The following is a 17,791-nucleotide window of genomic DNA, read 5'->3' on the forward strand; positions in this document are numbered from 1 at the left end:
TCTTCTTGTGCCACTACTAAGGAACTATGTACTGTATCCCTGGGTCTCTGTTCTACAGTAGTCTCCAAGGCCCTGCCATTTAATGTACAAATCTTGTCTTGGTTTAACTTGTCAAATTGCAACACTTAGTGCTTGCCCGAGTTAAATGCCATCTGCTAATCCTTGACCCATTTCCCAGCTAATTTAGATCCAGTTGCAATTTAAAGATAACCTTCTTTAATGCCAACAAACTCTGCCATCTACTTTCTCACTCAAGTCATTATTGCAGATGACAAAAGCCCTGTGGCACATTGCTGGTCAAAGGCCTACAATCTAAAATGTCATGTGTGGATTCTATCATGGGGTCAGATGAGGATTTTGAAATAAGGTATCCAAGAATGAGGGTGTCCAACAATTTACAAACGATTAGCTTGTACTTGAGATTTTCAGAGTTCAAAATCTAAGTGAGGACTCCCTTATAGAAAGGTAGCCAGTATAAACATTGCTCCAGCAGGAAGTGTTGATTACAGAATGCCTTCCTCTGAAACCGGCATTAAGATTTTTGGCAGTATCACTTAATGGAAGCCTTTTCCTGTTTTTCTCCCACTCACTTCATTTGAAGAAACCAGTTTGATTTTTGCAAGAGTTTTTCTAGCATTTCTGGCCACTTAAGTTCTGGGGGTAACTTGCTGAATCACTTGAGGGTGTGGTGACTTGCATCCCAGTTTAAGTCAGTCTACTTGAAGTTCATTTTGTGGAGGGCTGTACAGCACTGTGGCTATGCTAAGAGGAGAAATACACTATATGCAATATAAGTGTTCGGATTTTGCTTTCAGCACAAGTTAAAGTCTAGTTCTGTCCAGAGTAAACTATCCTGGTCATTATTAAGGCAAACATAGTACAAAATCTTGCCTGGATGAAATTTTAGATACCATGCTCTCTAACATATGGTCACATTGAAAGCCACAAAAAACAACACTTAGGGACTCAAAGCTTATGCCACAAAAAAATCTGTACAGATTAAAAATTGATATTAACTCACCTGCAAATTTGCATTAATTTAATTAATATAATACAATTTGTGCATTGCTTGGAAAACTGTCTTGCATTCAGATGATTCTGAAGTTGTATAGACACTTGTAATTCCACAAGGGGTAAAAATAACTCAATGTCCTTTTACCAAATAAAATTACATAAAATTACATATGTAATACAGGTTGACCTTCACTAATCCGGCACCATTGGGACCTGAGGAGTGCTGGATTAGTGAAAATGCCGAATTACAGAAGGATCACATTGAGCATAATCAGTGCTGGATTATCGAAGGAACCGGATTACAGGTAGTCAGATTAGTGAAGATCGACCTGTATTTTGCATTAATGTCACCAATGCAGCAATGGAAATGTGACTTAGATTTTATTAAGATGTTCAAGTTAAAGGCTTGATTTATAGATACTGAGAACTTCTACTTTTTCTGTTTTTAGCTCAGGAAGTTGCAAGTTTCTGTAAAAATACCAAGCTACTTTTTAAGAGCAATTTAAAGGATTTAAGATGAACCCCACTTACCAATCAGAATGAATGCAACAGCAATAAAGAATGTTAAAATATAGCTTCTAATAGGTTCACCATTCTTCCCATATCCCTTTCCAAAGAAATAAAGCCCCTTATAAATATTATCCTTGCAGAGTGCCTGTAGAGAAAATAAAGTCAATTATTTGCAACCTAACAAACCCATTTCTACAGAGGAATTTTAGATCAGCAGCCATTTTAGCTACAAGTATAAACCATACTGTCCCAAGAGATAACCAGCTCAACCTACCAGTTTTTTCACCATGCCACTCAATCTCCAGAAACACAAGTTCTCCAGTTATATCAATAGGCATTCTTAATAATTTATTCCACAAGTTCATTACATTTTTTGATGAAAAGATGTTAAGAAAACTTCTCCCTTGCTATTTAATTCAGTGAAATGAAAAGTTAGCCATCAATTCCTATCTAGTGCTTCAAAAATTCAACTAGGATATTACAAAAACCTTGTTTTCTTAAAAAAAATGAAGACAAGTGTATCGATGGTTTTCAAAACAAGGAAAAGCCTCATTTGGTATTTTGTACTACTTATTTTCCGGGTACAAGAACAAACAGAATATAGTCAAAGAGTACATAGTGAAGTAAAATTATATGTGAGTAAAGTCAGTCAGTCATGCTAATCACAGTAAATCTGAATTCTCAGTCGAGGGGAAAAGAAACCAATAAAAAATTATTCTACCTTTTGAAATGTTGTATGAAGTAATCTGGTCGAAGCTTTTCACCATCCATCCCATTACCTATATCTTGTTTCTTCATTTCCTCTTGCAAATGAGTTATCCTAGTTCTCAACTTTCAATCTCTTCATCTTCACAGCTTATTATTCTGTTTTTCATAATTATTATTCCATAATTACTCAATATTATTCATTGAAGTATTTGCTACAGGGACAGTGGATGCACTGGCTGAGAGCTTTCAAAATTCTCAAGAATGATTCCCACATATTGGAAATGAAAAAAAATCTATTATTTAATAGGGGAGGAAGAAAGAAAACAAGTTGCAGAGAAGGTGCTAGAATTTATTAACTGGTAAAAGAACAATTGTTAAAAATATAAAAATAAACATGGTGAAATCAATATGGATTTATGAAAAGGAAATTATTTTTTAGGTTTCTCAGTTTAAGGTTGTAAACTGGCAGAAATAAATAAGAATTAACCAGATGACTTGGTATATCTGGAGTTTAAGGTTTTCATGGCATCTTAATAAAATAAATCATTAAAACAAATTTAAAGTGTGTGGAATTGGAGGCAATATACTGGTGTTGACTCAGGATTAGTAAACAGAAAACAGTAAGAATAGTCAGGTCATTTTCAGGTTAAGAGACTATGGCTGGTAGGATGATATCAGGATTAATGTTGTGACTTCCAGTTTCCAACCCATTTCAATGATTTGTATAACACTGAGTGTCATTTTCCAAATTTGCTACCAATACAAAGCTGGCTCTGAAGCTTTTCACAGCCTAATTTCCAAGCGTATAATCAGTTTAAGCAAATGTGCAAAGACAAAGAGGATGGAATATATTGTAGAAACATGTGAAATCAAGATGAAAAAGATACTCCCTTTCATCTCATTTTAAAAAAGCATCTATTTAAAATAAGATGAAACGAGCATCTCATTTTAAAAAGATACTCCTTTTATTGTAATAAAAAGGAGTATCTTTTTGAAAAGAGAGATTGAAAGGTATTGATGGTCAAAAGGACCAGTGAGTGTTCTTGTACATGAATCATTCAATGTTAGCATCCAGATTCAGAAGGAAATTAGGAAGGAGAAGAGTAAACTAGCCTTTACTACAAGTGGTTTTGATCGCAAGAGTAGAGATGTCTCATTCCAATTTTGTAGGGCAGTTATGAATGCATTTGGAATACACTGACACCAAGGAGTGATATACCAAATGATAGAGTAAGTGCAGAGAAAGCTTGGTGCCAGATTAAAATTAAGCAGACCATGCATTTACTCAAATTCAGTTGAATGAGTAATGATCTTAGAAGCATAGAAAATTCTTATAGGCTTAAAGTGGATATAAAGTTGAGGCTTCCTTGTCAGGGATTTCTAGAACCATGAGGGTTATAGTTTCAAATTAAGCAGACAGCTAAAATGAGACAAAATTTCTTCACCCACAGCACTGAACCTTTGGAATTCTTTAATCAATAGGCCTATCAAGATTAAGTTACTGAGTATATTCAAACTACTTTTTGGAATTAAAGAAATCAAGGGATATAGGGTTTAGTGCAGGAAAGGGGTGCTGATGACCTTACTAAATATCAGAGCAGGCATGACATTCCTTTTGTTATACCCATCCTTTTCCCACCTCTACAACTGAAAATTTCCCAGTTCAAAAGGGACTCAGACTCGAAAACCTGAAGTATTAACTGTTTCTCTTTCCGCAAATGCTGCCATCCGATCTGCTGATGTTTCCAACATTTTCTGGTTTTTTTTCTCCTCTAAATATCATATAAATTCCCTTTACACTATAGCCCACTTTTCTGTATAACTTAAAAATGTTAACTGTTTTTTGGTACTGATGAACATCACTGATGTGAAATGTTTACCATTTTCCTTAGACCTATTGAGTACTTCTAACAATATTTTTATTCTGTAAGTTAATTAACTACAATTACTGAATCATTTGAGTAGTGTAAAGTCTCTGAGATAACCAATGCTCTCATCAGCATAGATCCATATGACCCGTTTCATATTGATAATTCGTTACGCCAAGCAAGTGACGCTGACAGTGTTGAATTTGTGTTTCATGGCTGCCTTTATTCCCTCTAGTGGAAACTTCTTGGCTATTAGATTCAGCTTCCCAAAACTCATCTTCAGGGTAGGCAACTTCCACCCCACCACTAAGTAGCATTTCCAAGTAATGACATGCACCCTGAAAACATGCCCAAGGAGGATATTACTGTCTTCTTGTTCTTCTGCTCAGCACTAACCATTCTTCCATCTACACTTCTACAAGTGTGCTTCAGACAAATGGCTAAGCTCCTCTGATGACAAAGGCTTACAGTATACAGATGAAAATGCTCCCAATCTTCCCTGAACAGCATTCCTAATTGACTAAGATGGCACTGGTGAGTCACTTTCTTGAACCAGGACATCACAACATCTCCGCATATAAGTGTCTCGGGCCCTACGACCTTCAGGTGGGGGTGGGGGGTTAAATCAAGCATTTAACACCCACCCCCACCTTTCATAATGAAATAATAAGTCACGTTTCTGACTATGAGTTGCGATTGAAGCTGTCTCTGCCCAGGTGCTACAAATACTGAAAACTGGGAAGCAATATTAGCAATAGCACAAGAGAAGGATGATTTCTCGTAGGGACATCAATAACATTTAATTACATCATCCAAAATCCACCACTATCAAATTCCTGGGGTCAAAGATAAACCCAATCTTGAAGGCAGTAAAAAGCTGGTAAATGATTCATCTTCTGATTCCCAAAGCCATTTTTCTAGCACAAGTTAGGAATGTATCAATCCACCTGTCTGGACAAATGCTCCTCCAACAACAAAGCAGCCTAGATTCCACCTCCAACACTTACATCCTCCACCAGCACACCATGGCTGCAGGGAGTTCATCTGTCAAAGCACATTGATTAATCATTTTGCAAGAGGACATCTTCCAAGGCAGTAAATTCTTCCATCAGTAGCCCATATGAACATAGTAATTTTGTTACACATCATATTGATTTCAAACTTTAAAATTCAGAGTAAATTAATTACAAAAGTACATCTATGTCACCATATACAACATTGAGGATTTGTTCTCTTGCAGGCATACTCAGTAGGTACAAGAAACATATTAGAATCTATGAAAGACTGCACCCAACAGGATAGACAAACAAAACAAAACAAACTGAAAATATAAATGAAAAAGAAAATAGATACACTGGACAGCAAATTTTTTCAAAAGTGTTGCTTCCTCAGAAATATATTGTAGTTATAATAGACCACTTAAAGCTAAACACAAATATAATTTCAGACTACTTGTATCACAAAGGAATTTGGAGAAACAAGAAATTAACATTTATTGAATGTAATGCATTTAATTGCATACCAGTGCTGACACCTTACAATAGTTCAACTAAACTAAAAAATATTTTGTTGATGACTTTCATTTGTACTCAGTGTCTGAGGATTCTCACTTAAGTGTCACAATAATCAGCTAGCATTAATAGATTCCAGTTGCCTTGATACCGTTTCTCCATGACTACAATGTCCTAGTGAAACCTTTCACCATGTTTGTCACTGACAGCACCAGGACTTACAGAGAAGTCTGAATGGAAATGCAGGAAATAAATCTTTAGTGACATGTTGCACTTCATGGTTGAAACATGTTGTCAACCAGCTGCACATAGTTTGGTGCTCTGCAGTTGCCAAAATTTTCAACAACATCCTTGAACGCCCTCCAGTCAATTTTCTCCTGTTCCACTACAAGTTCTTAGAATTGCCTGTCATTGATGAACTGTTTATTTTGTGTACCAACAATAATGCCTTCCTTAATCTTAGCACCAATTATTCTTGGAAATATCTGTCTCAAATATTGAAATCCTTCACCTTCCTTGTTCATCGCTTTCACAAAATTTTTCATAAGCCCCAGTTTTATAAGAAGAGGAGGCAAAAATATCTTTGTTGGGTCTACAAGTGGCTTATCTGGCACATTTTTCTGCCCTAGAGTCAACTGCTTACCGAGTGGCCAATCCTTTTTAATGTAATGAGATTCTTTAGCGATGGCTGTCCTATTTGCAAATGGAACGACAGCACTCGGTGTATCTGAGCTGCATTCCTCGTAGCAGCACCACTACTTTCAGATCACCACAGATGTTCCAGTTGTAGTTGCTGTACAAGACTGCCAAATTTCAGCAATTCTCTTTCATGTGTACTGCACAGCCAATTAGTATTGATAAGTGGATATTGCCATTGTGCATCAGCACAGCTTTTGGGCTGAACACTGAGGAATCAATAAAAAGACATCATTCTTGTAGATCATGCTGGCAACCCAAAGCATGTCCAGGCATGCCTGGACAAGATAGAAAACTTTACAGCTTACATTGTGGGCAATATTTTAATTGGCTTGTATTATAAATTGAAAGTTTAAAAATAGGCCATTCCAAAAAAAAAGGCATATAATAGGGAAATAGCATGGTGATGTTCATGATCAGCAGCCCAAAATCCGTAAGATACACCCAAAAGCATTCAGGAAGGAAAACATTTGTGGTCCAGTGATAGAGAACATGAAATGAAGAGTCCTTGAAAGTAGGTATTTAGATTGTGGCAACAGTTCAGTTTTAGGGCAAGTGAAGTAGAGTGAAGCTATCCCCTATAGTTCAAGGGCCCGAAAGGTTGAGGAGTAATAACTGTTCCTGAACCTGGTGGTGTGGGTCCTGAGGCTTCTGTACCTTCTTCCTGATGACAGCAGCAAGAAGAGAACATGGCCTGGGTGGTGGGGTCCCTGATGATGGATGCTGCTTTCCTGTGACAGCACTCCATGCAGGTGTACTCAATGGTGGTGAGGGCTTTACCCATGATGGACTGGGCCATAACCAATACATTTTGTAGAATTTTCCATTCAAGGGCATTGATGTTTCCATACCAGACCATGTTGCAACCAGTCAATGCCACACATCTACAGAAGTTTGTCAAAGTTTTAGGTGTCATGCCAAATCTTCGCAAACTTTTAAGTATTTCAAAAATTAAGTTCCATAAAGTTATCATAACCGGGCAGTTGGGGATCATCAGCTGTGGTTAGCTGTACACACTCATGGGACAAGATTTGGGAGTAAACCCAAGGAAAAAATCCAGAGCTGGAGTCCCCAAAGCAGTCCTATGTTAAGTTCAACTCCTGTGATGCCACTGGTGCCAAACTGTATCTGTCTCTGCCATTCCTTTGTATCCATCAGCTGTGTGGAGAGGGGGAGCCTGCTGTATGGGCAGCAGCTTACTCTCCATATTGTACTGGCCTGGCTTGTTTATCACATAGGCAGCTACAGTGCAGTATCCATGGTTAATTCCGATCAACAGAGGGCCTCATTATTTCAAAAATTTGAGATGAAACATTGATTTCGAAAACTTAAAATTTTAGCAGTAATAAAACAGAGTTTAAAATGAAATTATCTTCCAACAAGCAAAAGGAATTGAGTTATTTCAGTTCTTGTTCACCTGCATTTCACCAAGGCTGCAGCTTCAGAATTCTATAAACTGTTTACACCACTTTAATACTTTTGAGCAACTGTTAGACTTCTCTGGGCAGCTAATGAAGCCATATACTTTATTCCCTATTAAAATTATATGATATTAATGATCTACTTTCTGCAAAGATTCACTTCACTGGACTCACACTAACATCACACCTCTTCACATTCCTTTAGATGTCAAAACTAGCAACTAAAATCAGGAAGAAAAAATATTACTCATGAATATTTATAGCAGTGGCATAATCAGGATTAGTGAGCCATTTCTGCAAGAGTCACTGAAGCAAAAACTGCCAAAGGCTTTTGAAAGTAATTAGAGATGCTTTGCAAGCATAGTAATAAAAAGGTAACCATCACCCTTGATGTTGCTGATCCTATTCTTGTAAGCCATTAATGACACCAAATACGAAAAATGGGAAAAATATTGTAATGATTGAGGTGGTAATAGTACAAATATGTAATTACTCCTCTCAAGCAATTCTTTATTTAAAATTCAAAGTACATTTATTATTAAAGTATATACACTTTATACAAACAAGAGAAAATCTACAAATGTTGGAAGTCCAAGCAACACACACAAAATGCTGGAAAAACTCAGCAGGCCAGGCAGCATCTAGGAGAAGAGTAGACGTTTCGGGCTGAAACCCTTCTGCAGGATGAGAGGAAAAAATGCTGAGGAGTAGATTTAAAAGGTGGGGGAAGGGGAGAGAGAAACACAAGGTGATAGGTGAAACAGTCCTTCCAGGTGAGGTGACACTTCGCCTGCGAGTCTGTATGGGCCATATACTGTGTTTGGTGCTCCCGGTGTGGCTTCCTGTAGATTGGTGAGACCCGACGTAGATTGGAAGACCACTTCGCTGAGTACCTACACTCCAACCACCAGAAAAAGCAGAATCTCACAATGGCCACCCATTTTAATTCTACTTCCCATTCCCATATGTCCATTCATGGCCTTCTCCACTGTCATCATGAGGCCACACTTAGTTTGGAGGAACAACACCTTATATTCCATTTGGGTAGCCTCCAACCTGATGGCATGAACATTGATTTCTCTAACTTCCGATAATGTCCCCCACACCCCTCCTTCACCATTTCCCACCCCCTTTTCCCTCCCTCACTTTATCTCCTTGCCTGCCCATCTTGCCTCCCTTTTCTTTCTTCCATGGCCTTCTGTCTCTTTCACCAATCAACTTCCCAGCTCTTAACTTCATCCCTCCCCCTCTGGGTTTCACCTATCGCCTTGTGTTTCTCTCCTCTTCCCCCCACTTTAAAAAATCTACTCATCAGCATTTTTCTCCAGTCCTGCTGAAGGGTTTCAGCCTGAAACGTCCACTGTACTCTTTTTCTGGATGCAGTCTGGCCTGCTGAGTTCCACCAGCATTTTGTGTGCTACACTTTATACAACCTTGAGATTCATCTCTTTACAGGCAGCCATGGAACAAAGAACCCCAACTGAACCCAGTAAAGATGAAAGAAGACTGTCAAACACCCAATGAGCAGAGACAGAATAAAAACAAATTGTGCAAAAAGCATTCAGAAATGAAGTTCACAACACCAGGCATCACTGCAGCCAATTCAGAAGGCGTCAGTCCAGCAAAGAGGTCAGCAAACCCCGTGGCACAGCGAGCCGAACTGGCCTAGCTCTCATCTCCGACCCTGACACCCTGACCATTTCAATCTGGCCCAGCACTTAAATTGGCTTGTTCCTCGTCCACTGGCTTGGGCTCTGCTGCCTTGAGAAGGTTAATACCCTACATTCCCAATTCAGCTCAGCTCTCAAACTGATCAAACCTTGGATTGTTCCTCTTGTCGGCTCTGCCATATCGAACCACCTGACCTTTGCACTTCAGCTTGGCTCTTAAACTGATCAAGCCTTGGATGTTTCCATGCCTCGCCGCGACTCTGCTGCATCGAATTGCCTCCAGCCACTCCAGCCTGGACATGCTCCAACTGTCCTGCCCCAGCAAGACTCCCAGTCACACCACAAAAATGCAATATCAAGGAAGCGATTCAGCCCAACTCCAACAGGGAAGCCATAGGCACGGTTTGCAACGATCCATTACCAGAAAAAGTATGAATAACAGTAGTTCCCTTCCTCCACCATCAACTCTGCTCTCAAACGCATCTCCCCCATTTCACGCACATCTGCTCTTACTCCATCCTCCTGCCACCCCACTAGGAAGAGAGTTCCCCTGGTCCTCACCTACCACTCCAACAGCCTCCGGGTCCAACATATTATTCGCCGTAACTTCCGCCACCTCCAATGGGATCCCAGCACTAAGTACATCTTTCCCTCCCCCCCCCCCTTCTGCCTTCTGCAGGGATCACTCCCTACGCGACTCCCTTGTCCATTCATCCCCCCCATCCCTCCCCACTGATCTCCCTCCTGGCACTTATCCTTGTAAGCGGGACAAGTGCTACACATGCCCTTACACTTCCTCCCTTACCACCATTCAGGGCCCCAGACAGTCCTTCCAGGTGAAGCGACACTTCACCTGTGAGTCGGCTGGGGTGATATACTATGTCCGGTGCTCCCGATGTGGCCTTCTATATATTGGCGAGACCCGACGCAGACTGGGAGATGGCTTTGCTGAACACCTACGCTCTGTCCGCCAGAGAAAGCAGGATCTCCCAGTGGCCACACATTTCAATTCCACATCCCATTCCCATTCTGATCTGTCCATCCACGGCCTCCTCTACTGTAAAGATGAAGCCACACTCAGGTTGGAGGAACAACACCTTATATTCCATCTGGGTAGCCTCCAACCTGATGGCATGAACACTGACTTCTCTAACTTCTGCTAATGCCCCACCTCCTCCTCGTACCCCATCCATTATTTATCTATATACACACATTCTTTGTCTGTCTCCTTTTTCTCCCTCTGTCCCTCTGACTATACCCCTTGCCCATCTTCTGGGTTTTCTTCCCCCCGCCTTCCCTCTTTTCCTTCTCCCTGGGCCTCCTGTCCCATGATCCTCTCACATCCCTTTTGACAATCCCCTGTCCAGCTCTTGGTTCCATCCCTCCCCCTCCTGTCTTCTCCTATCATTTTGGATCTCCCCCTCCCCCTCCCCCTTTCAAATCTCTTACTAGCTCTTCCTTCAGTTAGTCCTGACGAAGGGTCTCGGCCCGAAACGTCAACTGTACCTCTTCCTAGAGATGCTGCCTGGCCTGCTGCGTTCACCAGCAACCTTGATGTGTGTTGCTTGAAAGTATTTAATTGCTTTCTTTGTTTCACTGACCACCAACAAGCTGTTGCTCAAACCAGTACATAGTGCCATCTTAAACTGGTGTACAATGTACTTACATTTAAAACTTCATGGATGGATATGTAACTCTGCACCAACTCTACATGATGCATGACAAAGCTGCTTTGTGATTTAAAACCCTGTTTTCAGAGGGATATACGGAGGGATCTCACCTCCTGTTAAACTTGGCGATAATAGATAGACGTAAGGCAGCTCCTTTTGACAAGGCAGTGGGTTTTGTCATTCATGCTGGTGTTCTATTCAAATATCATACTGTAACTCAGAAATTTTGTAAGAGAATATATCAGTAGTACAGTGATGGCCCAAGCACAGAGGAATTAACAGTTCACTGAGTTTTAATAAGAACTTGTCAGAACAAAGAAAAATTAACGCTAAGCCAACAGGACCTCTAAAAACTCTCAAACTAACCAAAAACTAGTGCCGTCACTGCTGCAGTGACCTAAATTAATACCACTCCTTTAACAGCATCTATCTAAATCACTGAACATCTTTCCCAGTACGTGGACTAAGGTAAGCAAGGAGCGTTATCATCACTGTGCTTCGATCAAGACTTGATAAGACTAAAACAACTGGAGAGAGTTAAATACAAGTTCAAAGGAATCCTAATTGGCTGGGATGTGTGCTTTTCACATGCATAACTGTCATCTTCTTTCAGCTGCCCACCAGTGAGAGCGTTCAGACTCAACAACAGTGACTTCCATAGTTGTGACTAGGCCCCCCACTCTATGGTGCAGCTACCGATCAGCCAGGGGCCTGTGCCTGCTGGAAGTCCTGAATGAAAGACTTCTCTGGGCCACACCTCTCCCAATCAACAAGGTACTGGACAATGCACCACACCCAGTAAGATGCCAGGATGCACGTGGACAGAATAGAACAGGGACCCATCCATCAAGCAGGGAGAGTTGACTGGAGGAGGAGGGGGAGGAAGTCACTTCATGGATGATGGTGGGCACAACCTATAGGAGGTTCTTCTCCATTACCAATAGTCCCATGGTGTAGAGCCAACTTGCGGCTCTCTACTCTCAAAGGAAGATCTCTAGATGCCAGTCAGACTTTGTCCCCTGGCTTGAGAGGCTTCACCTGTCAGTGAAACTGATCAGCCTGCCAAACATGTTGCTTCTGGCTGCGCAGCAGAGAAGCCCTGGCCAAGTCTCCACATGCAGCAGGGACTCCAACGTCAATTTCTTGGTCAGTGAACAATGGTACCTGGATTCCCTTTTGACATTCAAAGGGGGACATGCTATTGCAGGGTGACTGAAGGTTATTGTGGGTAATCTCTGGCCAAACTAGCTGTGATCTCCAGATTGTGGGGTTGGAAGAGACATGGCAGTGCAGGGTTATCTCCAACTCCTGATTCACTCACTCAGTTTGGCCATTAGACTGGGGGTGGAAACCTGATGAAAGGCTGGCTGTGGTTCCCAAAAGGGAATAGAAAGCCTTCCAAAAATGGTATGTGATCTGTGGTCCTTGATCAGACACTATGTCCTGAAGAAAGCTGAGCACGTACTGAACCATGAGGGTGGCAGTCTCACGAGCTGACAGGAGCTTGGGGAGTGTGATGAAGTGGGCTGCTTTAGAGAACTGATCCACCACAATTACCAGAATGGTAGTGTTCCCATATGATGGAGGCAAACCAGCAATGAAATCCACTGAAAGGTGGGACCAGGGGCGGTGAGACACAGGCAGACCACCAGGGGACTGACGTAACATCTTGTTCTGGGCACAAATGGGACAGAAAGAGATTAAGTTGTGGACACCTTGGGACAGACGACCACCAAAATCATCTCTATAAATTCCATAGTCTGTTGAATTCTCAGGTGGCCAACCAGACGGGAAGGGTGACCCCACTCCAACATTCTGGGACACACATTAGGAGGGACAAGCAGCCAGCTGTGGGGGGGGGGGGTCCCCCACCATGGCTGAGATCCGACTATTGGTCAGTCTTCACCTCTGTTTCTACTCCCAAGTCACTGGAGCAGCTCTGTATGTGTGGGAAAGGATGGGCTCTGCATTGGCTTTATTCTCAGATGTCAAACTGGTGGAAGAGGGCATCGGCCATGATATTCTTGCTGCCAGGATTGTAGATGAGGGTGAAATTAAACTGAGTGAAAAAGAGAGCTCAATAGCTTGACGGGAGTTGAGTCACTTGGTGTCATGAATGTAGGAGAGGTTTTTGTAATCTGTGCATACCAGAAAGGGGTGCTCTGCTCCCTCCAGCCAGTTTAGCCATGCCTCCAGAGTCTCCTTGATAGAAGTTCTCAGTTCCCAGCATCATAGATACAATCTGCAGGAGTCAAGCGATGGAAAAGAAAAGCACAGGGGTGCATTTGATTATCTGCTGAAGAGCGCAAGGATAGTACAGCTCTAATGCCAATATCAGATGTATCAACTTCGACGGTGAATGGATGGGATACACCTGGATGTTGCTTCACCACTTCCCCAGTGCTTTAGTTTTGATAATGCTTGAACTGCTTCACTTGCCCACTGGAATCCTGCACAGGTCTTCTTGGTGAGTGTAGTTATGGGAGCCGCAATGAAACTGAATTTTCTGATGAAGCAGAGATAAAAGTTTGCAAACTCCATGAAGTGCTTCATCCACTTGACTGTAGATGGTTTGGGCCACTGGCCCTGCCTGAACTTGACATGAGTCCATTTGAACAGTGAAAGGGATGAGGATGTAGCCCAAAAACAACACCTGCTCAATAGACAACAGAAAATAGGTGCAGGAGTAGGCCATTCAGCCCTTCGAGCCAGCGCCGCCATTTACTGTGATCATGGCTGATCATCCACAATCAGAATCCAGTTCCTGCCTTATCCCCATAACCTTTGATTCCGCTATCTTTGAGAGCTCTATCCATCTCTTTCTTGAAAGCATCCAGAGACTTGGCCTCTACAGCCTTCTGGGGCAGAGCATTCCAAATATCCACCACTCTCTGGGTGAAAGAGTTTTTCCTCAGCTCCACTCTAAATGGCCTAACCCTTGTTCTTAAACTGTGGCCTCTGGTCCTGGATTCACCCATCAGCAGGAACATGCTTCCTGCCTCCAGCGTGTCCAATCCCTTAATAATCTTATATGTTTCAATCAGATCCCCTCTCATCCTTCTAAATTCCAGTGTATACAAGCCCAGTCGCTCCAATCTTTCATCATATGACAGTCCCGCCATCCGGGAATTAACTGCACTCCCTCAATAGCAGAATGTCCTTCCTCAAATTTGGAGACCAAAACTGCACACAATACTCCAGGTATGGTCTCACTAGGGTCCTGTACAGCTGCAGAAGGACCTCTTTGCTCCTATACTCAATTCCCCTTGTTATGAAGGCCAGCATGCCATTAGCTTTCTTCACTGCCTGCTGTACCTGCATGCTTGCTTTCAGTGACTAATGTACAAGAACACCTAGATCTCGTTGTACTTCCCCTTTTCCTAACTTGACACCATTCAGATAATAATCTACCTTCCTGTTCTTACCACCAAAGTGGATAACCTCACATTTATCCACATTAAACTGCATCTGCCATGCATCTGCCCACTCACCCAGCCTGTCCAAGTCACCCTGCATTCTCATAACATCCTCCTCACATTTCACACTGCCACCCAGCTTTGTGTCATCTGCAAATTTGCTAATGTTACTTTTAATTCCTTCATCTAAATCATTAATGTATATTGTAAACAGCTGCGGTCCCAGCACTGGTCACCGCCTGCCATTCTGAAAGGGACCCATTAATCGCTACTCTTTGTTTCCTGTCAGCCAGCCAATTTTCAATCCATGTCAGTACTCTGCCCCCAGTACCATGTGCCCTAATTTTGCCCACTAATCTCCTATGTGGGACTTTATTAAAGGCTTTCTGGAAGTCCAGGTACACTACATCCACTGGCTCTCCCTTGTCCATTTTCATAGTTACATCCTCAAAAAATTCCAGAAGATTAGTCAAGCACGATTTCCCCTTCGTAAATCCATGCCGACTCAGACCAATCCTGTTACTGCTATCCAAATGTGTCCTAATTTCATCTTTTATAATTGACTCCAGCATCTTTCCCACCACCGACGTCAGGCTAACCGGTCTATAATTCCCTGTTTTCTCTCTCCCTCCTTTCTTGAAAAGTGGGACAACACTAGCCACCCTCCAATCCACAGGAACTGATCCTGAATTTACAGAACATTAGAAAATGATTACCAATGCATCCACGATTTCTAAAGTTACCTCCTTAAGTACCCTGGGATGCAGACCATCAGGTCCCAGGGACTTATCAGCCTTCAGACCCGATAGTCTATCCAACACCATTTCCTGCCTAATATAAATTTCCTTCAGTTCATCTATTACCCTAGGTCCTTTGGCCACTATTATATCTGGGAGATTGTTTGTGTCTTCCCTAGTGAAGACAGATCCAAAGTACCTGTTCAACTTGTCTGCCATTTCCTTGTTCTCCATAATAAATTCACCCGTTTCTGTCTTCAAGGGCCCAATTTTGGTCCTAACTATTTTTTTCCTTTTCGTATACCTAAAGAAGCTTTTACTATCCTCGTTATATTCTTTGTGGAACTTGCACTCTCTGGCCTAGCATAAAGGTTGTTCTCAAGGAGTCATTTGAGAACCTTCCGGACATGCTGGAGGTACTCCTGCTGAGAGCAGGAATAGATAAGAACATTGTCCAAATACACAATTTAAAAAAACTGGTTCAGTATGTCCCAGAGCATATCATTGACTAGGGCCTGAAAAACAGCAGAAGCATTGGCCAGAACAAATAGCATAATGAGTTACTCAGTGGTCAGTGGGGGTGTTAAATGCAGTCTTCCACTCAACCCTTTCTTGGATACAAACCTGGTTGTAAGCATTGCACAGATCTATCTTAAAGAATAAGCTTCTCCCTGGAGATGTTCAAATGCAGAGGCAAGTAAGGGAAGAGGCTAGTGGTTCTTCACCATGATGTCGTTGAGGGGCATTAAAGCAGGGATGGAGCTAACCATCCTTCTTGCACACAAAATTGAAGCCTGCCCCTGCTGGTGGGGTAGATAGAGAGGGAAATCCCAAGGCCAATGCCTCCTTGATGCATTCTTCCATGGCCACCATCAGGACTTAAGGTAAACAGCCTTAGGTGAGGAGGTAAGGTGAGGACTAGAACCAGGTAAGAGGTCAATCACGGTTATATGCTGGTGTAGAGGTAGTGAAGTGGCCTTCTTCTTACTGAAGATCTCAAGAAAGTCAGCATATTCAGCTGGAATACCAAACAGGTCCACACTAGCAGTTGGCTCAGGACAGGATAAGCTGAAAGGGGCTTGCGCTGGACTAAGACAGGTAGACAGATATGCCAGTTGTCTATCTTGGAGCTCCTTTAGATTCTAATTGATTAGTGGTTGTATTGAGAGAGCCAGGGAGTGCTAAGTGCTAGCAGCAGTTCAGGTGAATCAATAAGATAGAAGGAAAGCTGATCCCTATGGCTGACTCTAGCACAAGTTGGAGGATACTGTGGAAAAAGTGTTGGCGCGTGGCCAAGTGGTTAAGGCATTCGTCTAGTGATTTGAAGGTCGCTAGTTCGAGCCTTGGCTGAGGCAGCGTGTGTGTCCTTGAGCAAGGCACTTAACCACACATTGCTCTGCGATGACACCAGTGCCAAGCTGTATGGATCCTAATGCCCTTCCCTTGGACAACATCAGTGGCATGGAGAGGGGAGACTGGCAGCATGGGCACCTGCTGGTCTTCCATACAACTTGCCCAGGCCTGCGCCCTGGAAACCTTCCAAGGTGCAAATCCATTGTCTCATGAGACAAACGGATGCCTACACATATATCTCTGTGGAAAGGCAGATCTTCCCAGTGCCTAGAGTCCAACCATCCAGAGCCTTAATATCAATATTCTGCTCCAACAATTGAGTGGAAGCTCTCTACCTTTGAGCCTGAGAGATATCCATGAGGCTCTTGAATTCCCCAGGGTCAATATTATGTCAGGAATTTGCGGGTCTGAGACCCCCATAGCAGGGAAGCTGGAAGCATTAGTCGATTAGGGAAAAATGCTTGCAGGAGATTCAACCCTTCAGAGTTCCCCTTCTTATTGATGGGGCTCCTCTTTTACTGAGTGCTTGGGAACATGATGCCTAGAAGTGCCCTGGATTGCCAGAGTAGAGGCAGAATTCTGTTCTTCTGCACCGACCTCATTCCTCCTGAGATAGGTGCAGGCATCCCACCTGCATGGGCATCAACATTTGAACCGACCTGGCTGGGTTTCGAAAATCAGCTCACACTAGGGTTACCTCAGTACCTGCCTGGTGGAGGAATTCTTGTTTCAAGTCCAGAAGCAACTAAAGGAATTGGGGCGTTAGTGGCAGAGGTTGATGAGACTGCAATTGAAGTGGATGAGTTGGTGCCAGTGCTGGAAGTGGAGCTGTGCTGGCAGAGAACTGCTGAATGGTGGCAGTGAGAACAGTAATGGATGCCACCTGATTCTGGCTGTCTGTTGTGAGATGCTGAACTGTCATTGCAAGTGCTGACTCCTGTTCTTCTTGCTTAGACTGTGCTTTCAGCTCTGAGAGTAGCTGTCGCTCTGCAGGAGCCATTTCTGCCAACCCAGCTTCCACTGACTAACTTCTCCTCCATTTGACCGACAGAATTCAAGGCTGATTTCAGCTGTTTTCTCTCTGCTGGGTCCATTTTGATGGTCAAGTCTTGCTGACAGGAGTTGAATGATGGGGCCCAGAACAGAGGGAGAAACATGGACACAGAATTAACAGTACATTGAGCTTTAAAAAGAACTGTTCAGAACAAAGAAAAATT

The 17,791-nt window shown here is 42.5% G+C and overlaps 1 protein-coding gene across 3 annotated transcripts in view; it reads right to left on the reverse strand.

Annotated features, from left to right (window-relative positions):
• slc12a1 (solute carrier family 12 member 1) overlaps positions 1-17,791 on the reverse strand; it is a 161,905-nt gene that overhangs the window by 74,555 nt on the left and 69,559 nt on the right. For all 3 annotated transcript variants that reach the window (XM_072282266.1, XM_072282265.1, XM_072282264.1), the window contains one exon: positions 1,546-1,669. In XM_072282266.1, coding sequence (XP_072138367.1) covers positions 1,546-1,669 — 124 coding nt within the window. The remainder of the gene's footprint in view (positions 1-1,545; positions 1,670-17,791) is intronic.

Source organism: Mobula birostris, chromosome 18, assembly GCF_030028105.1.
Source record: "Mobula birostris isolate sMobBir1 chromosome 18, sMobBir1.hap1, whole genome shotgun sequence".
NCBI classification, from domain to species: domain Eukaryota; kingdom Metazoa; phylum Chordata; class Chondrichthyes; order Myliobatiformes; family Myliobatidae; genus Mobula; species Mobula birostris.